The following is a 25,499-nucleotide window of genomic DNA, read 5'->3' on the forward strand; positions in this document are numbered from 1 at the left end:
TACACTTCAGCTTCTCTTTGTCACTGGAAAAATTATTTCTGAAGTAATTTTACAAAGTTTTGCAAAAAATCAGAATCTCTATTATATCAGAGTGTGTTTTCTTCTAAATCAGTAACATAGATTCGTTGAAAAAGTGGCCTGGAAAGGACTTTTTGTCTACTTGCTCTTTTCATTGTGATGTGCATATTAGGTGTACCTTTATTCAAAGTCATGCCTGATTGTTCTCTGATGTTTACTAAAATATATAGTGAGGAAGAACTATGTGGATTTTTCTCATTGATATCAAGAAATTCTCCCTCTCATCCAGTTGAAGGCATGAGAGATGTCTACTCTGTTAGACAGTAACTTTATTTGTGCTCATTCTCCTCTAGAAGACACAGGAAACAATTACTACTATCCTTTACAATAACCACAGTCAGTTAAAATGATTCTGATTTCAGGACGTCCTGATATGCTGTATTTTCTTCTGTATGTAGTTTTTATTCCTCTTTTACAGTCTCCTCACCTGAGACATTGTTTCTGTTGGATAAACCAGAATAAAACTGAGTAACTGCATCTCAGGGTATTGCTACTTTACCTGAAAATGGGATTTCCCTTTCCCTACAGCACCATGGCATTGCTGGCTGCTACTATCCCTCCCAAGTTTATTTTTTCCTTGCTGCTACTGTAGCTAGTTACATCCAGCTGTCCTTTTACCAAGAAGTGATCTTGTGGTTTCCACAGTTCCACAGTGAACTGTCCACTGCTAGTTCATTCCATGTCAGTTGCTGATTGAAGCAGCAATTTTGATGCCAGGCAATTGGAGTCAAGGTGATTTGTCACAGGCTCCAGCAGTTAGCAGTGTTGGGTGGCTGCTTCTATGGAACCAATGCAGAAGTCTTCCCAGGCAGGATTCCTGGCAGCAGGTAACACCATGGCAAGTCCTTCCCTCACATGGACTCTCAGGTTGCTGACAGCCTCAGAGCTGGGATCTTGTGCACATTCAGCACAGCAAAGCCTGAGCTGAATATAGACAAGGCTTTCACCTTTCACTGTGACCCTGGTGTGAAGTTCAACAAGTTGACTGGATGGCTGACTGGGTTGAGAGTGGAGGAGGAGAGATGCCAGGTTGTGCCCTGGAGCCAGAGGTGTGTGACACTTCCCTTAATCTCATTACAGTTCCAGTTCCTGCTTGCAGCCCAACCTGACCTGTCTCCTGCCATGTTTCCAGTGAACTGTTGGCTCACAAGCAGGACAGTGATGAGCTCCTGTCATGTCCTGTCACATCCACAGCCTTTTCCCAGGCACAGCAGGCTGAGCAAGCTGGGGCCCTTCAGGCCTCACAGCAAGCTGCCAGAATCCAGGGGGCCTGCAGGGAGGCTAGAGAGGGACTCTGTCAGGAACAGCAGTGACAGAACAAGGAGTAATGAGTACAAATGGAAAGAGGAAATTCAGGCTGGATATTAGGAAAAAGTTCTTTACTGTGAGGGTGGTGAGGCACTGGAACACGTTATCCAGGAAGGTTGTGGGTACCCCAGCCCTTGCCAGTGTTCAAGGCCAGGTTGGATGGCAACCTGGTCTGGTGGGAGGTATCCCTGCACAGGGCAGCAGGCTTGGGACTAGAGGATCTTCAAAGGTCCCTTCCAACCCTTAGTGTTCTATGATTTTGTGATTGGTTCTATGCAAAATTTGCCAGGCACTGCAATCAGGTGGGTTACCTGTTCAAGATGGAGGGGCAGGTGGCAACACTAAACACAAAAAAAAGTAGAAAAATGGAAAAGGAAAAAAAGGAAATGTGATGTGCTTTAAGAAATGAGTGAGGCAAGATTTTGTACAAAGACAGGAGATGCAGAGAACAAGAGAAGACTCAGATTTGAGACCTAGCAAATGAGAGAGGAACAGGAAGGGTTTTAAACTGTTACTGACAAAGGCCTGGAAGACCAGCAGGCAATAGTCACTGCTTTGGGTCAGTCTTGCTGTGATAGCTGCTCTTCCTGTGGCTGCTGAGTGCCTGTTGCTGGTGTCTGTAAGGTGCAGTCCTGAGGGTGGAATGCTTTTGTCCTGCCTGTGTGCCCTGCAGCCTGGTCTGCCAAACCCCCCCACCCCCTAAAAATAAAAAACCCAAATCACAGAATCACAGACTGGGTTAGGTTGGAAGGGATCACAGTGGGTCATCTGCTCCAACCTCCCTGCTGAAGCAGGGCCATCCCAGAGCACACGGAACAGGATTGTGTCCATATGGTAACGTGTCCTCTCTGGGTAATGTGTTTCAGTGTGTGGTCACCCCACAGTAAAGAAGTTCCTCCTCAAATCCTAGCGGAACTTCCTGCAGGTCAGTTTGTGCCCATTGCCTCTTGTCCTATTGCTTGGCACCACAGAGAAGAGCCTGGCCCCATCCTCTTGGCCACCCTTTCTTTAGATATTTATACACAAAAGGCAAAGCCCAGCAAGAAGCAGCAACAGCAAGCACCCCAGCACTGAGGACACAGCCCCTGCTCCCCGGGAGGCAGCAGCATTAGCAGGCACGCTGCTATCTCCTGCCGGGGGGATGTCACTGCGACCCGTTGTGATGGGGGGAGATGCAGAACATGCTTTTGCAGGGATCCCTCCCTTGGCCTGTGTGGGTGTATCCGTGCCATCTGCGGCCGGCAGAGTTCTAAGTATCCCGCTGTCGGTGCCTGTCCGCCACAGAGAGTCACAGAACCTGCTGAGATGGAAGGGACCCAACAGGATCATCGAGCCCAGCTCCGGGCCCTGCGCCCTGAGACTGACACGCACCAACTGAGCCCGCGAATAACACTAATGACAACTGAAAAGGGACTGGGCTGTTTCCCCGGGACCGGAACAGGCCCGGCCGCTCCAGGCTAGGCAAGAGCTCCGCTCCCGGCCCGCAGCGACGGCGGCGGCAGCAGCTCACCCGCACCGCCCGGCGGGCGCTCGGCTCTGACGGCCCGGCTCGCGGCCGATCCCGGGACCCATCCCGCCTATCCCGGGGCCCGTCCCGCCCATCCCGGCCTATACCGGGGCCCGTCCTGGCCTATCCTGGGGCTTACCCCGCCCATCCCGGCCCATCCCGGCCTGCTCCGGCGGCCTATCCCGGGGCCCGTCCCGCCCATCCCCGCCTATCCCGGGGCCGTCTCGGCCTATCCTGGGGCTCATCCCGCCCATCCCGGCCTGCCCCGGCGTCCTATCCCGGCCTACCCCGGGCCCGTCCCGGCCTATCGTGGGGCTCATCCCGGCCTGTTCCGGGCCCCGTGCTGGCCTATCCTGCCCGCTGCCCCGGCGCTCGCCATGGCGCTGCCCGTCGTACACAGGTGCCTCCAAGTGAGTGCCGGCCCTGCTCCCGGGAGCCCGGCCCGGAGGGCGCGGCAGGCTCGGCTGGGCCGGGTTTGCTTTCGGCGCCGAGCTCAGGCTGAGAGCGCAGCGCGGGGCGCGGCGCTGGCCCAGGGCGTCGGGTGTGCTCAGTACCCTGTAGGATAAAGCATTACACATATATGTTTGTGTATATATAAATAAGAGTTTTATATATGTACGTACATATATATACACACATGCGCACACATAAATGTTATGTATATGCATACCCTGTAGTTATATATGTTATGTATATAACTATAAATACAGTTCTGTGTATTATATATGTATCATATATTGCCTTATACATAGCTTTATATGTCATGTACATATATACATATATATTCTATACATATATATACACGTTATATAATATATATACAGTAATTAATATATATACACATATAAATGCTATATATATGCATACCCTGTAGCTATATATGTTATATATATAACTATAAATACATAGTTATATGTATTATGTATGTATAATAAATTGCCTTATATATAGCTTTGTTTATTTTATATACAATATATATGTATATATATTATATACACATTAATATATATATATATAATTATATCTACAAAATGCATATAGATATATATTGCCTCATATTACTCTATAATTATATAATAATATATAAAATATTATATAATATTATATATATATGACTGCATACTGCTGGGCAAGGTCCAGCAGACATGGATGCAAGAAGTTCAGCCAGTGTCGCTGTCTTTTTGTTTCTGGTGAGGTTAAATAAAAAATAAATACCAGCTTGGTTGCAGAGCTGGTGTTGATAGTTTAGGAGTATAACTTGGGTGCTTTGTCCCTCTGTGATTAATTTTAAATGCAAAACCAGTTCCCTACGTTCCTTAATGAGTTAATGAATGATGAAGTTACATTAGACACCTTTAATAGATACGTGTTAAAGGAGTTTAGTTGTAGTCAAATGTTCATAAAATTTGAAGCCAGGTGTTTTTCCTGCCATTTTCCTTTTAGATGCTTCTATGGTTTAGGAAAAATGTAGTAAAGTTTTTGGAAGAGGGTTCTAATTTGAAGTTTTATCAGCTTAAGATTTGATTTCAAGGTGTTCCTTGATTTTTTATTTTTCCATTCTCTTCCTTTTCAGCTCACTGATGAAAATGAGCAGTTAGTCAAGAAGGTGAAAAAACTACACATAAAAAATAAGGAGCTAGAAAGGAATCTGGGTCAGATCCAACAACAACTGTATCTGCAGCACTTAATGCATGGCACAAGCAGAGAGTAAGAATTGTCAAATATTTCTTTTTTGCACTTTTTTTCCTGAAAGTGCAGCATTTCAGGACTTCTGTTTGCATGTCCTTAAGATGAGCTAGGTATTGTCTGCTCTGTGTATTTTGAGGCGCCATCTGTGAGCAGGATGGTGGGGTGAAAAATGCTGGGAGTCTGTAGAGGATCAAAGGACATCTGGGGCATCTTGTACAAAATTTATTGTAGTGAAAGAAACAGTTTTCATATGTAATTACAAAAAGTAATGCTCTGTCAAACTACAAAGGCTTTTACACTTTTTTCCACTAAAAAGTAGTAAGATAGAGATAAATCGAGCAGCATCCATGCTGTTTAAAAGATTTAGGACCTAAGGACCTGGAAAACTGTAGTGCTAGTGGTTTGGAGGGTATTCTGCCAGGATTTACACACCAGATCACAAAAATCTTCCAAGGCTCAAGTTTTGTGATCCTGCTGGAAACCTCTACCATAAAATCAAACTGAAAAGTAGCTTGGCCTTTTTCAGTTGCTTTGTTCAATTAAATGAAATTGGTGAAATATGATTTTATGAAGCTGTTGTGTTTGTTTCAATTAAGTGTTCAGGTTCAAACAGAAACCCATTTATGGCCTAAGGGTGGAGACAGCAAGGATCTGGTTCTAGAGAGTGACAGTGTCAGGTGAGTTCTTGGAAACTGCTTCTTCACAGAAGTATTCTTCTCTGTAGTGTAGAAAATATTCATGGTCAAGTCACTTGATTTTTTTTAAAGCTGTTATGCAAGTGGCTTTCAGCCTTTGAAACAATGGAAAACCCTTCATATTTTAAAAATAATTAAAAAATCTTGGGTTAACCTTGAAAATAGCACCAGGCAAAGAGCAAACTGGATTTCTTTCTCAAGTAATTCATTGAGAAAAAGTCAATGAGCTAGGAACCTTCTTCATGTGTCTATGTGCACACATGATATTTTTTAAGATTTTTCAACCTAGAATTTTGTGGTTTCACTTCTATTTTATAGAACCTTTCTCAGCTCATTTTATATTGCTCACTGTTTTGTGCATATAAGATTTATAGGCTGGTTTTGAAATAAGCTAGAGAGGCAGTTCTACTTTTCAGTCTAATAATTTTAGAGTTGAGCCACTACTTACTGTAATTTGCCAATAAGTGATAGAATTTAACTCTTGTAATTGCTTTTCTGATGCAAAAGCTGCAATTTTGTCTTTAAGAAAAAATATACTGGAACATTTTAACAACTAGGCAAGCTATGTAAAACATTGCTCCATCCCTCTATGACTTGATTGTTAAATTGTACAATTCTAGGCTGCTCACCCCTTCAAAGGCTGCTTTTTGTCCACTTACATAAATGTGGATCTTACACAGATCTCTGCTGTTCTTTGGCCAAGTGCCCTGATTTTAGTGTTTTTAGGTGGCTGTACAAGATGCAAGACCCATTTTCTTTTTTTTTTTTTTTTTTTTTTTAATATGTTTACAGTGTGCCAGGCTCTCTTTGTAAGCTGTGTAGTTACACAGGAAGGCTGGGTGACTGGCTCTGGGCTCAAACTGAGTTCCTGGCTAGGTGCTCATGTAGGAGAAGTTCAACTTAGTCTTTGAATTGAGTGCTGTACCTGCCTTTGCTACATTGCACGTACATAACCTGACCTAGCTTTTTTTCCTAGCATTTGTTTGTATGTTCTTGCACAAAGCTGTGCTGTGCTAGAGTATTGCTCATCCTGCTTGTGGTGTGCAGTCATGACTTATTATGAATGGCAGCTCTTACTGTAATTCCTAAAAAAATAAGGAAAATGTTTGTTCGGGTCCATCAGCCGAATTGTGGGCCTTGTGTATGTTGGCTATGAAATATGGTAGGAAATTAGTACAGCAGAACACAATGCAAAATAATATCAGAGGGAAAGCTAACAACCCTCATCTGTTTATTTGACATTTATTTTACCAACTCACTTTCACATAGATTTCATTCACTCATATCCTCACACCCACACACTTGGAAGCAATGAGATGTTTTGTGCAACACAGAGAGCTGGGAGCTGCCTCATGTGTCCTTATCATGGGTTCTTGATTGGTGCTGGAAAAACTTTTTAAAATCCCTTAGGAGTGTCCTTTTGCTATTCCTGTTTTGCTAATGGGGGGAGGAATGCTGTATGTGACATGCTGCAAAGTCACTGCCAGCCTCCTGTTGCTGCTGTCTTCCCTCAAAGAGTGGTTTGCTGAGGTTTATCAGAGCGTGGCCATGTGTGCTGGACAAAAACAATGGGATCCTCAGTCTGGCTGAGTAAAAAGGGTTCTTTGCCATCCATACAGACCATTCTTTTAACTTGCTTTGCTGTTATTTTCTGGTGCTTTCTCTTTCTTTCTTTTGTGTTGACAGTCACATTTCATTCACTGTCATCTTGAATATTTCTATTAGGAGTCTCTGCAGCACAGCTACCGGCCAAGTGGTCTCTGTGGGTCATCTCTAATACTTTGACCATAAATGATGCCACATTTTGTTGTCTCTCACGTTTCACAGCAGTTTATGCATTTCTGTTTTAGACTGCTTCAGATGTATAATGAGCTACAGAAGCGTTATGTTAAAGAAACCAAAACAAACAAGGAGCAAAGTGAAGCCATTAAAAATCTCACTGTAAGTAGAATTTGTTGGAGCTGGTATCAAACAGCCAAACATAAGCTTTTAGGGAGACTGAAAAGTAATTCTTACATTTGTGAAATGAGACCATGCTTTTCTTTTTGTACTTAGTTTCCCATGACAGGGATACTGGAGGGGTAGCCTGTAGTTCGCTTTAGAAGTGAACTCTGTCATTGGGGTGTCTGTAGCACAAAGATGTCTTCCCTTGGTTTTTTCTTTACTCATCCACCTACCCCTCCTTCCAATTGGATATGCACCTTGTGACCTCTTTTGCACCAGCCCTGGTGTTTTCCTGCATGTGTCATGAGCTGATTTTTCTCAAAAGTTCAGCAGAAGGCAAACCAGATGAAGACAAAGAGTGTTCTTTTGGGTAGCAAGGTCTGTGGCCCTGCTGTGCAAAGAGTCTGGCATCATAACTGGAGTGAAGGTGGGATTGTGTGGTCAGGAGCAGTTCTAGAAGCTTCAAGAGGATATTGCCTCTTCAGGCATGGACTGAGCATTGCAGCTCACCAGTATAATTTCTTCATCTGTGCTTTGCTTTTTTTTCCTTTCGGACTCTTTGGGTGAATGTAGTTTTTAAATCAGCAATTGAAGGCTCTAGGTTTGCATTTGGGAAATGTTTCCATTTGTATTCAGTTGAACTGTGCTTTTTCTATGCATTTAAAAAATATTTTCTTGACAGATTAAAATTAATGAGCTAGAGCATAATCTTCAAGAGCAGAGGCAAAGAATTGAGCAACTGGAATGTAAAAAAGTTTCTTGGAAAACTAGTGCTGTTTCTAGAAAACGAAGTCAAACCCCAGAGGGAGGAGTAGCTTCTCACAAGGACATTTCTGCAGAGAAGGAAGCCTGTTGCAGTAGATATTTAGGTAATGGTACAGTTTATTTTGATGATGTTCCTTCCAGTATGCCCAGCAGAGAGAATGCATTTTATTTCTCCAGAAACAGCCACTCCAGGCTATTTCTTCTCCTTCAGCTAGCAGTATTTGAAATGTTTTTTTCATTTTTGAAAACTGGTTGTATAAAAATAGCATTTTATAATCTAGGATTCCTCCTTGCATTTGTTTGTGATAAAATGTTTGCTGTTTTCTCTTTTTCTGAAACGGATCTGTTGTTGTAGTCAGAGGTGGGAGTACTGGCTGTATTTAGTGCTGGTATTTATTCTAGTAAGATGTATCTGTGCAGATCTCTTAGTAATAGTGTTTGCTGCACCAGCTTTGGTTTTCAGACACTGGTCACAGAATAACCTGGTTTTAGCCTTAAAACATTGGACAAGCCTGGACAGTGCTGGTTTCAGTACGTTCTTCCTCTCATAAGTAAATCCAGAATTTAAGGTGTGATCCTCTTCCACTTCAAAGCATAGAAAAGAGATGGATGAGATAATATAATGTAGGCATATTTTTCAGGAAATGTGTAACAGCAAGGGCTGATGTGACCCTCTCATGAGCCAGAAAAAGATAATCAAAGCATGTGATGTGTGTTTTGTGGATTGTAAAATTATTTGTAAAATAATCCTACATCTAAGAATCTGGCAGGTCCAGATTATCCAACTGGCAGATCCTGATATCTTTCACAGGGATATGCAGGGCCAGTTCTTAAGAATAAATCACTGTATGAAAAAGGTACTTAAGAAGCCGAACTATAATTTTCTAATATCCCAAAAGGTAGGCAGCTCTTTAGCTGTAATATGATTCATATGAGGGGGAGGTTGACTGTAATGGTTGAACTCTACATTTTTTCATTTGAATATAGAGCTATTGTTGAAGGAGATTAAAAAGCTGAAGAAGGAAAATGGAAAGTTGTCTGCAGAAAAGAGAGCTCTAAAAAATGAATTAGCTGGATTAGACAAGGTAATTTATTTTAAGACAAGCTTAACAGTAGGTGATTTTGAAAAACTTAACTTTTCTGCCTGAGCTGAAACTTCTTTAGGCTGAACATATGTTGCTATCAAGTAGAATAGATAAAGAAACCAGTGTATGGCATTCTGAGGGAGATGGAAATGAGTGACCCCTTGAAACATTCATGTTCTGAAGGGCCACTCAGCTAAGGAAGACTATTTTCTCTTGAACTTAAGCATGTCAAAGTTATGCCTCTGACAGAACTCCAAGTTTAGGGAGGGCAGAGGCTTTGAATTTTTTGTTAGATCTATAGGTGTAAAAATTGTGTGAACATTTGGTAATTCTTTAAGTTATGTAACAAGATGCTGAGCTCTTACCCAGCTATAGAAGACTCAGTTTAATGTAGTGACATAGGGTTTTATTTTCAGCAGCAAATTGTTTAAGCTGATTTTTGCTTGTTCCTCAAGTCTTTTTGTTTCGTTGTTGTGGATTTTTTTAAAAAATAATCTCTTTTCTTACCTTGCAGTCCTTTCTCCCAAACTAAATAACATTATGGTATTAATTGCAGGGGTAACTGTAAAAGAGGGTGGTAGTTCATTGGATATGTAACTTGCAGAGCATTAAGCCAGGGTGAGTTCTAGATCCCTGTGTTTGGGAATCAGGGACAAGGTGTGGCTGAGAGCTTCATCTTGCAAGAGAGATACATAAACTTCAGGTTGTGGTCCCTTTTTAAGGTAGTTTTAAGTTGCTGTGTGTCATATGTATGTAGCTGTTCTTTAAAAATGCTGGAAGAATAGGGAGGAGAATGTCAAATATAGATGGTTACACATTGTTATTTTGGTAGATAGAACATTCAAGGATTGGTGAATTGAAGTCTTGGGTGATTATATTCTTCTGTCCATTTATTTCCCAGCAATTTCTGACTTACAAAGAATCAGAATGTGACATTATTCCCTTGTCATATTGGACTGTCATTTTGTAGCTGTCTGGTAAATCCATATTTTTTCCTTTTTAAAACTGATTTTTCCTATTACTAGTCTGTGTTCCAGCCTCTAACATAACTTGAACTCTGCTTGTGTGTTCAGGGCAGAAATTATTAAATTATTACCTAAGGTTGTAGTTGATTGCTGTGTCTCACCATAGCTGTGTTTGCATAACTCAGCCATACACTGGTAAAATCACAGAAAGTGTCTTGGAATAACTGAACTCCTGACTAGCTCTTACTGAGAATGTCTTTGAAAAAAGAGTTTAAGGTGAATATTTCTGGGTTTTTCTAGGATTTTTTTGAAGAGGTAGAAGATCTAAAACATGCTGTACAGGAATCTGTGAAACTCAACAATGAGTATGAAAAGTGCTTGAAACAAATCAGTGTAATGTATGGACTTCCTTTTACTGCACATTTGTAACTACTGGGTAATTTAATGTCAGGTAGAGTTTCTACATATTTTTTATAATTACTGCAACATTTAAACCTACCATTGCTTAAGTGGTACCATAGTTTGATAATATAGATTCAGCAATGTGATCTCATTATGACAAGTGCTTGGAAATGTTGTATTTTGTGACCTAGATTTTGTTTGTTTGTGTATATATTTAAATAAACTCTGATCTGCATAAATTCAACTAAGTTTCAAACCCATCTCTTTCACACTTGCAGAATATATTCTGGTTATGGGTGTGTATGGGAATAAAATGGAATTGTTTTATTTTTCAGATTTTCCCAATTTATCCTTTTCTGTAAGCTACATAAAATCAAAGTGTCTGTGTAGATTTGTCAGTCTGCGTGAATTTCAGCACTAAGGATATGCTAATGCAAACAAATTAATTATATCATTAAATTATTACAGAGGGATTTCTTAAAGGAAAAATGCTAAATCTCTGCTTGGAATTTTTCTTGAATCCCAATAATAAGTGAAAAATTGTGAATGAAAGAAGGATTTAGTGTTCAGAATTGGAAAGTGTATTCAGAGCATTTTGCATCATCAAAGGAATAATTCATCAGAAGCTCTTTTTTGATTCAAGATTTTTTGATTTGAAGAGCTGAAAAGGAAAGTGGGAGTGCAGAAAGTCACAGTCCATGAGGCAGAAATGTTGTGTTGCTTCAGAGAGGGCGAGCAGGGAATGGAAGGAGACAGCTCCGAGTTACACGTGTAGCTTGCAGAACCTTGGGAGATTCGAATCTCAGCCTGTTGGTAATGACATGCCACAAAAGTTTAACATAGTTACATTGCAGAACTATGTTTTTCTGAAAGGTGCAGATCTCTACCTTTGTGACATTGTGGTGGTAGAGCAGTGAAAACTGCTTAGGGTAGAAAGACAATACATCTTCTTCAGCTTCATAAAAATACATGGACGCTCCTGAAGGATAGGACTAGGAGTAGGATTAGGATTTCATCCTTAGGACTGAAAGACTCTGGTGTCCCACTTGGTTTGTTAGGACAGTTTTATGCAGTTGTAATTTAATAAAGAAACTTGCCTCAAAGCATGTGCAGTGTTCAGAGCTGCATATTCACCAAGTGATAGGGTAAAGCTCCAGATCTCCTTGTGCCTGCTCTGGCTATAGATCCCTTGTTTTGTTCTTGGCTCATTGTAAATTAAACCTGGGTAATGTTCTGAACAAGAGATGGGAAAGGGAAACAAAAGAGGAGCAATGCAAATCTGTGTTGCCAGTAAACCTCATGGAAGAAAATAAGGAGGATAGCATGCATAACAGAAAATTATCAGTGCAAAAATGTTTGTAACATTTGCTAATGAGTAAAATAAGCGTGAATGCTGGAGAAGCAAGCAGTGCCAGTTACTGGAGTCTTTTTACCCACAGTGTTGTGGTGTAAAGTTGCACTTTCAGCATGTTTACACTTTGGTCCCCTTGTTAAATGATTCAGTAATTGTCGTCGTCCACAGGCTGATATTTAAATGTCGAACAGAACAAGAAACAGTGAGGAATCCTCCAGTCTTTTCTCATAACTAAAGTCTCCCGGCTCTGGTGGGGGAATCTGCTCTAATGAGAATAACGAGCCGTGTGCGGGGAGCGGCACTGCGCCCGGCAGCGGCTGTGCAGCCCCAGCGGGGGTCAGCTGGGATGGGATATATGGGATGGGATATATGGGATCGGATATATGGGATGGGAGCCGCCGTGGGCTGGCAGGTGGCAGAGCAAAGTGGGCAGGGATTTCTCTCAGCCAATAGTAGAAGCTGTCTTTCAGCTCGATCTGCATCGCCGACTTTCTATGAGGTTGGGTTCGTTTTTTTTTTTTTTTCTTTTTTTTATTTCCCTTTCCGCTTTTCCTTTCACTGTCAGGAAGGCTGGCGGTGTGGGGTGCAGATGGGGCACCTCTGGCCAGCTCCACATCTGCGGCACGACTGCCAGCCAGTGACAATCAGCGGGAGGAGGAACGTGTGTGGAAGGGACCGGCTCGGGGGCGCTGATTGTGCTGTTGCTGCCTGAGACTTTTGAAAATGGCAGTTCTGCCTTGAGGATATTTTCATATTCTACTGATTGCAGGTTTGGTTTGTTGGTGTGGGTATTTTTTTTTTTTTTTTTAACTTGAAGGTATCAGTTTGCTCTTGAAGCTGTGACTTTCATTTGTTTATTTATTTATTCATTTACTGGATTTATTTTATGGCTAATGTAAGTTAAATTACCTACTGGCATTTTCTGTTCAAATTTATGCTGTTTTTGTTGGAAGAGGAGACTGTCTCGGACTACCAAAGTCTACTTCCAAATAACCACTACTTCCTACTTTGCAGGATAAAGCCATATAAATTTGTGGATAATAACATTCTGTGGATAAGAATTTGACTGTCTTTTTGTCCTTGTTGCTGTGCCAGTTAGCAGATGCCTCTGCTTTGATCTTTCCTCCTTGTGAGATGTACAAGCAAGGTGTTGTTATTTTGTTTGCTAGTTAAAATGCAGGCAAGATGACTATTAAACAGATCAATCAGTCTATATGTGTAGTTCCACATATTGTGGAATTGTGACATTTGGCCAGTGGCTTTTTCCTGCTAAAGCAAGTTTAGGTAGAACTGAATTCCATGCAATTAAATGTTAGTCATGCTACTGTTTGATAATGCATATTAGAAATGTTTCATGGTGCAGGCTAATGGTTCTTTGTCTCAAATAAGTACTTTGTAGTGCTGATACAGGAAGCTTGTGTTTGAAAATAAGTGGCTATTATCAAATAAGGGTTTTGGCTGGAAAAATAATATAATAGTCATGTGTCAGTATTCACTTTCCATAAGACATAAATCAAATGGGCTAGTTCATAGGATAGTGAAGAAATTCAACTTTGTTCTGTGTTCTGCATGCAACTGAGGCCAAGATTTTAGAAACAATCCACAACAATTTTGTGTGGATTTGTAATTTTGTCCCAGTTTTCCTGATATGTGGCATATAAATTTTCAAAGGTACCAAATATTCACACCTGTAGTCGGATTTAACTAATTCAGACTTGGTCTGCTAATCACTGAATACTGTGTTGAGTAATTGCTTACATCCTGGATATTAGTCCTAAATTAGGATTTTTATTTATTTTAGAAACCAAAATTGTTTCTTAACAACTTCAGAGTTATCTGTCAAATAGAATGAAACTTCATGTCTGAAGCTGAAGGTCACTTACAAGGAGCTTGAGCTTTCTGTGGGATTGTGTTTTTCCCAGAAACCTACTGTCATCATTAGTCACACCTCAGTTTTTACTGGGACAGTACTGTGCCATTTGAAACTTTTTCTAGCTCTCAAGGAAAAGATGACCTTAACCTGTTGAAGAGTTTATCAGTCAACCTAATACTTACAAAGACTGAGCACATAACATGGTTATTATTTAAAATTGTATTTTAAGCACTGAAATTACCTTACTAAATAATCTTCCATAAAGCTGCAATTATAGTTTCTACCCAGTGACTATGTAGGAATGTGCTAGAAGTGTTCCTTATTTTCCTTAGTGATGACACAAACTCTGTGTGGGGGACTCCTACAGTAAAGTTTTCATGTTTTGATTGCCAGACTCCATGGTCTCAAGAGAACCATCTCCAGACACAGGATAATACTATGCATCGTGTTTCCTTGCTTCAGGGTCCTTTTGTGCTGCAGCCCACGTGTGCTGTAATGGCAAGCCTGTTGTTGGGTGGGGGATCACATTTTGTGGATTTCTCTGGAAGTTCTTCCTAAGCCTGTGAAGCAGCATCTCTATAGGTCCCCTGGAGTCCCTTCACTGTGACCATGCTGCAGAGTTTACCTTTAAGGAGCGAGGCTTTCAGACCTGCAGTGCTCTTCAGACTGAGACCCTGAGAGGCTGGAGCTGGAAACTGAGGGATTTCATTGGAGAGTGAGGGCTGGTGCCTCTGTACTCTCAGCTGGGCCCTTTCTTGTGGGCACTTATCCTGAAAAAATGTTCCTGCCAAGGGCCTTGGAACAAACAGAAAAAAATACTCGAGTTTCAAAAGGAGTAAATTCCCTGTTTAGGTACAAGGTATCCAAGGCAGCAGAAAACAGTAAATACAGTGAGTTACCTCACCAATTTGGGCTCATTAACTGTTTCTCTACAGCTGCAGTGAAGTTTGGTTTTTCTGAGGCTTAAATGTTTCTTGTTTTCCCCTTGTCAGAAATGAAGCAGCATTAGTTAATTACCTGTTTATATGTGCCTCTGTTCCTGGAAACATCCTGTAAACTTGTTCTGGGATAGTGAATTGCCCTGGGTTCTTGGAGATTACAATGAACCATATTAAAGGTGATAATGCAATTGATTGGGTGTAGCCATGTTCTGCTGTTTTTGTTTCTTGTGCCAGAAGATGTCCTCTGGGAGTTGTTTAGCCCCGAGAAAAGGAGGCTGAGGGGAGACTTTATTGCTTTCTCCAACTTCTTGAAATTAGGCTGTAGCCAGGGGGGCGTTGGTCTCTTCTCCCAAATAAGTGATGGGACAAGAGGAAGTGGCCACAAGTTTGCCAGTGGAGGTTTAGATTGGATACTAGGAAAAATTTCTTCACTGGAAGGGTTGTTCTCTATTGGAACAGGCTGCCCAGGGAAGTGGAGGAGCCACAGTCCCTGCAGGTATTTAAAAGATGTATGGATGTGGCAGCTAGGGACATGGTTTAGTGGTGGACTTGGCAGTGCTGGGTTAAGGCTTGGACTCAGTCTTGGGGTTCTTTTCCAACCTCAGTGATTCTATATGGATCCTAACAGATTGTTTTTTTTTTTCTTTGTTGCAGCTGCTGTTCAACCTAAGCTCTTTACCCACATTTGACCCACATTCATAGTGTTTTCACTGTGAAGTTCTTAAAAAAGCATCATGCACCAAGATGCTGGCTGGCTGTGATCTGCTTTCCTTGGTGCTGGTGGGAGCGAGTGCAGTTCTGTGCTCAGCTGGCCTCTGTGTGCCTGGAGGAGAACTTCATTCCTTAGGTCAATTACACATTCCCAAGCCTTTCAGGGTGACAAGAAGCTAACACTGTAGGGCTTGCACGGTAGCTTCCCATAGGGAATGCAGACTCAATGAATATTTTATTTTGTATTTTCTCCACAGGGATTTTGTGCTGACAAAAAGCCCAAAGTGATCCTTTGAGTATCCCAAGCTGTTTTCATCTGAGAGGAGAACTTGAGCCATTGTCTTATGCTGGTACTGCAATGCTGAGTTCTAGCTCAACTGCTGTGAAGAATCTCCCTCTGAAGAGGAGGCTCTGTTTTCTGCTGAAACTTTTGTGCTTTGTCAGCTCAGTGTTAATATTTTGTGAATTTTTAATTTACTATGTGGTGATATTTCAATGCCGATGGCCAAATATGAAAGGTGGAGCTCACATGGCTGAAAAAGAAACTTCAGTCCTAAAGGCCATCATTTTAGCTGATACACACCTACTTGGTGAAATCAAAGGACATTGGCTGGATAAGCTAAGAAGGTAATTATTAATTTTTTTAATAATCTCTAGCCAGTTTTAGAGTTTTTAGTAGTAGCTAATGGGACAATAATTCACTGTTCTATTAAACAACACTTCATTAGAATTGTAATGAAAAAAATTAATAAGCTGGTATTACTTCTTGCATGTCTTGGTCCTGATTCATGGTGGAATTACCCACCTACTGTCCTTACACCTTCTTTCTAAGTATTTAATTTGGATTTCATAATATATTTTCATATTTCAGTGTGTAAGAGCCAGTTTCCCATTCCTATCACCAGGCTGTGTCTCTGTATTCAGAGCTAAGGATCCAGAAGTAAGGCAGTGATAACTGGTTCTGTGTTTTCCTTTCAGGGAATGGCAAATGGAGAGATCTTTCCAAACTGCCTTATGGTTACTGCAGCCAGATATTGTTTTTATTCTGGGAGATGTTTTTGATGAAGGAAAATGGAGCTCACCTCAGGTATGGCATCATCACCTGTCTCGTTTCAAAAAATGAGGATTTCTTGAAGGAAATGGAAGCAGATTAGGTATGCAAAGCTTTGTTTAATACTGCTTCAGTTGTCCTGTTGGTAGAAGTTTCTAGCTTTTCACATAGGAGTTGAAATGTTGTGATTCTCCTTCATTTTTTGGAAGTACCTTGACAGTTTTGTGCCTCCTATAAAACATACAAAATGTAAACATCCGAGTTTGTGCTTCTGTGTTATAGGCTTGTGATGGGCTTACCCTGGCTGGATGCCCATGCCCAACAAGGCTGCCCTGTCACTTCCCTCCTCAGCTGGAGAGGGGAGAGAAAGTACAAACAGACCTGCCTCCTTTACTGACCTTGGTGTCTGCAGGGCTCTTCCTCTCACAAATTCTCACTCCTCTCTCTGGCTGCAGTTGCAGAGTTTCCTTTCTTGCCCCCTCCCTAATTCTGTAATCCCAGCGGCACTGTCAGCCTTGGGATAGTGGTGGGTCCATCTTGGAGCTGGCTGCATTGGCTCTGTGGGACACAGGGGATGCTCCCACAGAATCCACCCCTGCAACCCCTCCAGTACCAAAACCTTGCCTTGCAAAGCTACCACAAAACCTGTGATGCTGTGCAACAGCACCGATTTCTTCTTCTGTTGTTCTCCTGCAGGCCTGGGCAGATGATGTCAGGAGGTTCCAGAAGATGTTCAGGCATTCCGTTTTTACGGAGCTGGTGGCCATTGCTGGCAATCACGACATCGGATTTCATTACGAGTGAGTCTGTTGGTGCCAGGAGCACACAGGTGCCAAGAATGAAGTGCCAGCCTGCCCACAGTAACTGTGCTGGGTCTGAGGCACCTGTTTTGTGCTTATACAGAAACGTTTTGATCACAATCAGATTAGAAAGGGTTGTAATTTAGAGTAAGGCCTGTGCACAGAACAGGTTTATGCTTCTCTGACCATATGAGGGTTGTTCAGAGCTGATCCTTCTGCACTGACATGGAATCCTTGAAGCTGCTTTTCCTTGTATTGGGCCTCCTCCTTAGGAGGGCACCTTAGCATATTTGCGCTCCCTTTAGCACAGGAGAGTGTAAGTGTCCTCACTGTGCTGGTGCTTGCACTGGTGGGAGGGGCTGGAGGACACAAGAGGTGTCAGAGCATCCCTGTGAGTTTCCTGAGTGATTGTGTGAGCTGGAAATTGGAGCAGCAAGCTGCATGAATGGTCAGCAAACTGTAAAGCAACTGGGTCAGCTGAGTTCCAATGGCAATTTCTTACCTCAGTTATTTTTGCTCTGTGACACAGAATGACTCCTTACAAGGTAAATCGATTTGAAAAGGTTTTCAACTTTACTTCAGGAAAGCTGATAACTCGGAAAGGAATAAAGTGAGTATATTTAATTTTTTTCTAATGAAATAGTATGGGAATTCTTCACTTAGGGCCTTTTTTTAAATCACCTACATTATGATGTGTTAAACCCCAAACACTTTGTACAAACCTGTACTTTGATATGGACAGGAAGCTGAACTTAGATATTGGAATATGATGCCAATATTACCAGGTGGAACGTGCCTGGGCTCGTCTGACCCTTGCTGCTGTGTAAAGTGTAACAATTTCCTTTTACAATTCCCTTTTAAATGGAAAAGTACTGTGGAGTCAGAATCCATTTCTCTGGTGTGCCTTTATACTTCCTTGCAGCTGTTAATGAGCCATGGCTGTAAACATAGCAGGATAAAGAAACATGAACCAACCCCCTCTGTGTTTACAAATCAGGAGTTCCATTAATTTTAATAACTTCTTCAGTCTGCAGAGCTTAACCCTTGTTTGAGGAATTGGGGAACACAGCAGTTGTGTGTCTGCAGTTGTTCCACAAGGTGGGGTTGTGATGCTCGAGCTGGTTTTGGCTTGGAGCAGACCTCGGTGCATTCGTTCTCACAGCTGCGTCCCCGTGGCTGCACTTGGCTGCTGGGTGCTCTGGTACCTCCAGACCATGCAGGAACCTGAAGAGGGAAGGCACTGCTGGGTTTGTGGAAAGGTCTTGAAGCCTCAGATTCAGGAAGGGAAGGCCCATTGCCACTCTGTGTTTGGCACCTGTGCCCTTGGGTTCTACTCACTCGTGGAAATATGAGATTCAAAACCTACAGGTTCACACTGGTTCCCTTAATTAAGAAAACATAAAGGTTTAATTAAAAATTCTGAACAGGTCTGGAAATAGTTGTGTCTATTTTAGGAAGATTTATGAGCTTCAGGAATGCTCAGTATAAAGCTGTTGCTTGTCATGCAGATGTGGGGTCCTCAAGATATGTATTTCAGCTGTTTAAAAAATAATTCTTATAGAACATCTCCATGTCTCCTTTGATAAAACAGCACAGTAGAATTCTCCTATGCAGTTGCAGATGGCATGTCTGGTATCCATTAACTGCACTGAGCTGCACTATTAATATGCCTAAAATAAATATTCTGAAATTATAAACTATTTTACAACAAATCTATGGTATAAAAGCAGCTTAATTTGCTAAAAGAGAATTAATTTTTGTTTTACTATTGACTAGTATCTCTTAAGTGAAGCATTCAGCATATTTTTGTTTTTTAAACAGACTGAATTGAACTGGGGATGTATCTCAAGCTGAATGTGTGACTAAATGGGTATGAATCTTGTGGCAGAACTTAAGTTTATTTGAAATCTACAGGGAAACCTTCTATTAAGAATAAAATCCTGTTTTATGTGTCAGAGACTGCAAAGTACAAAACTAAGCTTGTTCAGGGGAGTCACCCAAATGCAGTGCTGTTCAGCTTTTCAGTTGTTCTGAAGAAATTCAGTGTCTCAAATGCTGTCTCTGAGGTCTAAACTGTGTGGGGAGAGAAGCAAGTTCTCCTTCCCCTCAGAATTTATTTAGCGATGAACTTCTAACATTCCACTAGACTACAACTTAAGTATCTATTAAAATATAAAAAAATCTTTAGTGTAAGCATGAAGCATAAGCTACATTGTGCAGCCTAATCAGCAACTGCATAAAGGAGCCAACCAGGCTGTGGTACAGATACTCAGAGGAGGATTTGCAACACCTGATTTCAGGAGCTGTTACATTCTGCTGCTTTGTTGAGCTATGTCTAACTCAGGAACACTTGCATTTTATAAAATGAAGTTTGTCCCACACGTGTGCATGAACAACAAATGCCTTCCTGTCCTCCCCACTTCTCTTTCCCCACCCCCTGGTATTTTCCAGCTTTGTCCTAGTGAACAGTGTAGCCATGGAGGGTGATGGCTGTGCTGTCTGCCGTACCTCAGAGGCAAAACTTGTGGCACTTTCTCACAAACTGAATTGCTCCCAGCAGGTAAGAGATTATTAAAGATCTGATTACAACCAGAGACTCCTCTGCCACAATGGGAATGCTGATACTGTAGCACAGCCAGGATACAACCGGACTGTCCTGAAAAAAATCTGCTTCCGATTCACAACTTGTTAGCCAGTCTTTCTCCCCTCATATCCCTCTCAACCATGTTTACTTAACTATTAACAGTGTTGCTTAGCACCAATGGTGTCAACTTCCTTGTCAGTGCTGCCAACAGAGTGTAATTTCCTCTGTTCCCAGCAATGGCAGTTCTGTAACCCTCCCTTTGACTCCAGATACATAATCTTGCATTTATATTTATGGATATTATTCTGTTTTATACCCTTCAAGCATGTTCTTTTAGATTCCTTATTCTACTGCAATCCTTTCCTTGTACCCTAGTAGTGTTTTAATTGTATTTTTTCATCATATCAAATTGCTTCTTGTATTTCCTTCCTCTTCCCTTTTTCATAGGCTGACAGGATGCACAGTAGGCAGCATGACTGACTGGGCTGGCAGTCAATCAGGAAACCAGCTCCCAGTGGAAAAACTGCCAGACTCTATCTCCCTTGGGCTGCCCTCAAACTCCTTTGCCTTGTTGGTGCAGAGATCCTGCTGCTACTGCTGCTTTCTGCCGTTGATGAAGCTCAAAAGTACACACTAAAGCAGCACAGAATCTGAAAAATATAAAAGCTAAAGCTTAAGGCATCACAGTCAGAAATGTATTTACAGCATGTACAGAATGGGGAGTTTCACCAGTCCACAGTAAAACACTTAGGAGTTCATACAGTGGGTAGTATATCTGAGCTGAACTGCTTAACAAAAACCAAATCCAACAACCCCACCCTCCCTAACCCATTAAAGCCTAACTATTCTTTAATTACTGTCACCCCTTCTATGGCTTAATTTTGTTCACAGAAACCAAATCACTCCAACAAAAGATGCAGTGATGTGGAAAAACTTCCAGCTTCAGAACCCATCCTTTTACAGGTGTGTTAGAGGTGGGGTGAGGCAACATATTGCCATGTTGTTTTTGTGGATATATTACTGTTGCAGAAAGGCTGGATCACTAACAACCAATCCTTGCTTTTAATTACTCCCAGCATTATCCTCTCTATCGGAAAAGTGATGCTGAATGCACTGGAGAAGATTCTGCTCCTCCAGAGGAGAAAAACATCCCCTTTAAAGAGAAGTATGATGTGCTGTCTCAAGAGGCATCACAAAAGGTTTGATTTCTTGGGAACTTGAGTGGCAGTGGGTGGGTGAGAGGGGGACATGACTGTAGATATAAATAGGTTAAAAAATTGTGGTAAGGCTGTAGATATAAATAGGTTAAAAAATTGTGGTAAGGCTGAGACAAACAGAGCACAGCTGCTCCTGTCTAATGAGGCCTGGGAGAGGCTGCTTGTTAGAGCTGCTCCCCTGAGGATCCTGACCAATCCTGGCCTTGGTCCTGCCAGGTTTCCCAGGTACAGCTCCTAAGTCTTGGCACTCTTAAATCTGCAGTGCTGCCATTACCTCCACTTCAGCATTCCGTGCTTTCTGTACTGTGTAAATTATTGACACACCTGGTGTGAAGCCACAGCTTTCCAACACTTTGAAAGCATTATTTCTGGTGAATTAGTAACTACAAAAAAAATTAAAGTACTCCCTTAAAACTCAGTGGTCATTGTTTTTTTCCTTCTGCATAAATGTCTTCACTCAAAGATTGTCATTACAAGATTCTTCCTTAGACAAGAAAACAGCATTGCTTTACTAAACCCAAAGTTTTTCTTTGTGATATCCACAGCATGCTGTTCCCTTTGTTCTGATCTGTATGAAAAAAAAAAAGCCCAGTACTTGGGATCAGGGGCTAAATGGGTGTGATTGATATTGCAATACCAACAGACTTCTTACTGGAAAACAGAAGTTTACAGAAAACACTCTGTAAGAATATGAGAATTGCCATAATGTTCAAAGGAAAAAAAGGAGTTTTTAAGTTCAATTTCTTTTTAGCTGTGACATAATTTTTGTGCTTTACCATTTTGTGTTCTAGCTGCTATGGTGGTTTCAGCCCCGTTTGATTCTCAGTGGGCACACTCATAGTGCTTGTGAAGTGCTGCATGCAGGGAAAATTCCAGAAATCAGTGTCCCATCATTCAGTTGGAGGAATAGAAACAATCCTAGTTTCATCATGGTAAGTTTTAATTTTTTTTTTATTTTTGTCAGATAACTTTCATAGATAAATCAACATGGCAGTCAGCTATATTTTAAAACTGATTCTACCTGTAAAAACGAAAAATAATAAAAAAAAACTGCCTACCCACCCAACCCACTCAGTACACTGCATCCACTTTATAAAGTACATCTGTGGGAGCCACATGTTCTGTGTGGTACAAAGCAATGCTGCTAAAGACCTAATTATAGTATCTGGGTACATTTTCTTAGAAAGAGGGTGCACTGTAAACTATTGACTTGTAAAAATAATCAGTATTGTGCACTGAACAGTAGAAAGACCAGTTTGGTTTGGCTGATTTACCAGCTATGAAAACAAGACTGTATCCACCTCAAACCCTTTTGCACGGTGATCATGGTTTTCAAACGTGTGCATTAATGCAGTGAAAGTGTTTGTGACGTGCCCACAGCCTCCTCATTGCCAGTTCACATTTTATACAGTGTCTTGGTTATGCTTGTGCAGGCAGTTCCAGTGCTCAGTATATCCTTAGAGGTAAATCAATTAGTTCCCCAGTTCAAAAATAAAACAGAACTCTTAGAAACTTGGAGTAAGAAGCAAAACCTACAATCTGTTTACAGAGGAGTCTGTGACTTGGAGAGGGAAATCTTTTATGTATGTTTTACTGCTGTTGAGTTTAGGCTGCTTAATACACAGGTAACCCCAAATGTTTAAATTCATTTTATGCAACTGTTAATATTTGTTGTTGAAAGTAGTTCTGTTTATTTCATAGTCCTGAGAGTAGCTGCCTTCAAACTGCACACACACTCTGCACACGCCAGACAGCACATCTTCACTGCAAAACAAGAGGTTGGCTAATTAAAGTGGCATCCTCTTCACTACTGTTTGAACTCTCAGCCTCAATCTGCTGTAAACTTTAATTTAAACTGCAAAGTAAAGCCAAACCCCAACAAAGTTCTTTGTTGCTCAAGTTCCTATTCCTAATTTGGATTAGCCAACATGTGTTTTTGCAGCATGTGCTGGGTAAGGAGAGGGGCTTGGGGAAGGAAGGGGCACATTCACAAAACCTAACTTTAGCCTGGAAAGGCTCCTTCCAGGTGGATTTGCAGCAGCTAAAGTTAGGCTTCTCTTGAAGGCAAATCAGATGAGGAGCCCAGCTCTTTATGCTAGATGGGAAGATTGGCCTCTGGGCTAGTGTTGTCCTGGTGAATATTCCAGTTAGTGCCCAGCACCACAAGGTATGGACTCTTCAGCCCCCCGGAGAAGGCACTGGTACTAGGAAACTGGCCCCAACCCTTGCCACCCAACATAGGGATTTAGAAATTGGAGATCTGACAGCTGTAGTGTTCACTCCTGATTCAGAACCCACTGTAACACAGCAAAGTGACAGTCTTCATTTCTTTTCCAGGGCAGCATAACACCAACTGACTTCTCCCTCCAAAAATGCTTCCTTCCATTTGAGAGCAGAGTCTTCACTATCTACTGTGCAGCAGGTGCTCTGCTTGTGATCCTGGTACTAGCTCATGTTCAGCTTCTCACTCCACCGTTTTATTTTGCTCAGCGTTTAATCAGTAAGCATAAAGCAGTATGAAGAGCCAGACATCTGCATTCAGTCACTGAAATACCAAAGCTGAGAACAGTCAAACATCAGACTATATTCATGCCAGCAAATGACCTAATTTGATTGCTAGTCTGAAGGCAGGTTGCATTTACACATACCATAGAAGTCCTATACAGCTGATATGACTACTACAGGATAAATAATTAACTGAAATGAACGTTTCATGCTGTACAAAAATACTGTATTCGACAATCAAATGAGTCCTTTTCCTGCTATAATTTTTGTATCAAATATGTATATTAAAAGTGTAACTGTACATTATGTAAATCCTATAGCCTCATCACTTGTCTGCACTTGTGTCTTACCCTGGTGGAGGCTGAATCTTGCAAACTGGAAATGTTTCTCTGTTTTATTGCTGCATGGCCCTTCAAATGTCATACTTGTGTTTGTTAGGGTCAGGCAGAATCTGGATGCATCAGCACTGAGAGATGCAGATTTCCATAAACTTTTTAGTGTTGTGTGTAAGGGACTGTGGTTTGGGACAAGAAATCTTCTGGTTCCTGACACAGTAAATTGTTAGCTATGAGTTGCAGTTATCCATCTACCAGACAACACGGGTAAGAAAAGCTCGAGGATCCAGTTTGCTGATGCACACTTGAAAACTGCTTTAAAAAAAAATTAGGGTGACACCTCAAGCTGCTGCTTTCAAAAAGATGTGCTATGATGAGCTTAAAAAAGAGGGCCCTGTTGCATCCCAGAGGTCTGTGGTGAGGGGCCCTCCAGTTGCTGATCTCCTGCAAGAAGGAAGGTCAAATACAGCTGCAGTAACATTATCCTATGCCTCAGCCCTCAGTCTACAGCCAGGGATAGGAATGCACCTTATTTTACATTCCACAAGTTCCGTTGACTTTAGTGTAGTGTCACATTTTGAACTCCAGCTCCTCTGTGGGGAGGCAGAGGCCACCAGCTGTGCCACAAAGACAAATCTGAGCTCAGTGTCTCCAGTGTGTGGGGGCAGGTGGGACAAGCCTACTGCTGCTCCCCACCCATCCCAGAAAAAACAAGAGGGACTACTTCACACCAGGACCAGTTTTCCTGCTGATGTTCCTGCAGAGGCTGGGAGCTCTAACCTGAACTCCTGGGCTGGGGCTAGCTTAAAAACAAAAAAATACTATCTTTTGTTATTCATTCTATTACTTTCTTTGGCATGACAAATAAGAGAATTCTGTTAGTTTATTCCACCCAGCCTTTCACTTTTTGGGAAATACGAGTAAACTGAACATAGAGATTTCTGGGAAGAGAAAATGGTCATATTATAGTATCTAAAATTGGATTGTTTTATATTCAACTGGAAACAAGTTCTCAATTGGACTGTAGTCTGATTTTAAAAAGATGACTGATTGGGGTTTATAACTAATAACAATACAGTAAAAAGTTAATAAAACCTGCTGATTTATATGCCAGTGTGGGGACTGTGTTAGCTCTTCATCTCTCCCTAAATTTAAAATGAAGTGGGGGGAATGGTCCGAAGTGTGGTAAAACATTCTATAAAGTAATGTAGTCTAACACTTCTCTAGGTTTCTGTTATTGCAACTGTAATTTTAGACATTTGTACAGGTTATCTTGGACACAGGAAAAGTATATAGTCACAGACATAAAACACCTATGTATAAAATATAAAGCAGTGTTATAGTTACTAAAAAGGACATGCCTTATTGCTACAGCAATTCTTGCTTTTTATATATTGTACTGTACCACAACTTGTTTTGAGAATGTCATTTGCATAAATTATTCAAGTTTGAGAAATATTCACACATTTTGATTCTACAATATTTAAAATAAAATAATTTTCTAATGTGTCTCTTTATTAAAAGAGAAATAAAAATGTCATCTTGTAATTCTCTTAGGCCAGACACAAGGGTTTATACACCTTTTTTTTTTTTCTTATCTTCTTTCTTGCTATTTACTTGCACAATGAAAGCCGCTGTTGGTACAAAGATTGAAGAGCTCTATATAATGGTGCTTTACACATTCACAATC

At 41.3% G+C, this 25,499-nt stretch overlaps 2 protein-coding genes across 3 annotated transcripts; both read left to right on the plus strand.

The window, feature by feature from the left end:
• The first annotated feature begins 4,565 nt into the window (after positions 1–4,565).
• LOC131567969 (centrosomal protein of 290 kDa-like) lies at positions 4,566–10,551 on the plus strand. The gene is made up of 5 exons (XM_058819802.1): positions 4,566–4,600; positions 7,128–7,218; positions 7,904–8,090; positions 8,974–9,071; positions 10,337–10,551. Exons 1-5 carry the CDS (start codon positions 4,581–4,583, stop codon positions 10,463–10,465), a joined length of 525 nt encoding a protein of 174 aa, XP_058675785.1. The 5' UTR covers positions 4,566–4,580; the 3' UTR covers positions 10,466–10,551.
• Positions 10,552–12,357: 1,806 nt separating this feature from the next.
• On the plus strand, positions 12,358–25,422 carry MPPE1 (metallophosphoesterase 1). Of its 2 annotated transcripts, XM_058813828.1 has the most exons (11): positions 12,458–12,561; positions 15,261–15,453; positions 15,575–15,944; positions 16,296–16,404; positions 17,065–17,168; positions 17,698–17,778; positions 19,620–19,728; positions 20,644–20,715; positions 20,829–20,951; positions 21,761–21,901; positions 23,307–25,422. In XM_058813828.1, the coding sequence occupies exons 3-11, from the start codon at positions 15,676–15,678 to the stop codon at positions 23,487–23,489; spliced, it is 1,191 nt and encodes a 396-aa protein (XP_058669811.1). In that variant the 5' UTR covers positions 12,458–12,561; positions 15,261–15,453; positions 15,575–15,675; the 3' UTR covers positions 23,490–25,422. The 2 variants fall into 2 exon arrangements, with proteins under 2 accessions (XP_058669809.1, XP_058669811.1); XM_058813826.1 differs by lacking the exon at positions 15,261–15,453 and having other exon boundaries at positions 12,358–12,561.
• Positions 25,423–25,499: the final 77 nt, after the last annotated feature.

The sequence above is a fragment of the Ammospiza caudacuta genome, chromosome 1 (assembly GCF_027887145.1).
Source record: "Ammospiza caudacuta isolate bAmmCau1 chromosome 1, bAmmCau1.pri, whole genome shotgun sequence".
Lineage (NCBI taxonomy): Eukaryota > Metazoa > Chordata > Aves > Passeriformes > Passerellidae > Ammospiza > Ammospiza caudacuta.

Coding starts and splice junctions, on each gene's coding strand:
- LOC131567969 (XM_058819802.1), top strand. CDS start 4,581: ATGCATGGCACAAGCAGAGA. Junction 7,219..7,903: donor AAGCCATTAAAAATCTCACT/GTAAGTAGAATT, acceptor TTTTCTTGACAG/ATTAAAATTAATGAGCTAGA. Junction 9,072..10,336: donor AATTAGCTGGATTAGACAAG/GTAATTTATTTT, acceptor GGGTTTTTCTAG/GATTTTTTTGAAGAGGTAGA.
- MPPE1 (XM_058813826.1), top strand. CDS start 15,676: ATGCTGAGTTCTAGCTCAACTGCTGTGAAGAATCTCCCTCTGAAGAGG. Junction 15,945..16,295: donor TGGCTGGATAAGCTAAGAAG/GTAATTATTAAT, acceptor TTTTCCTTTCAG/GGAATGGCAAATGGAGAGAT. Junction 21,902..23,306: donor ACAATCCTAGTTTCATCATG/GTAAGTTTTAAT, acceptor TTTCTTTTCCAG/GGCAGCATAACACCAACTGA.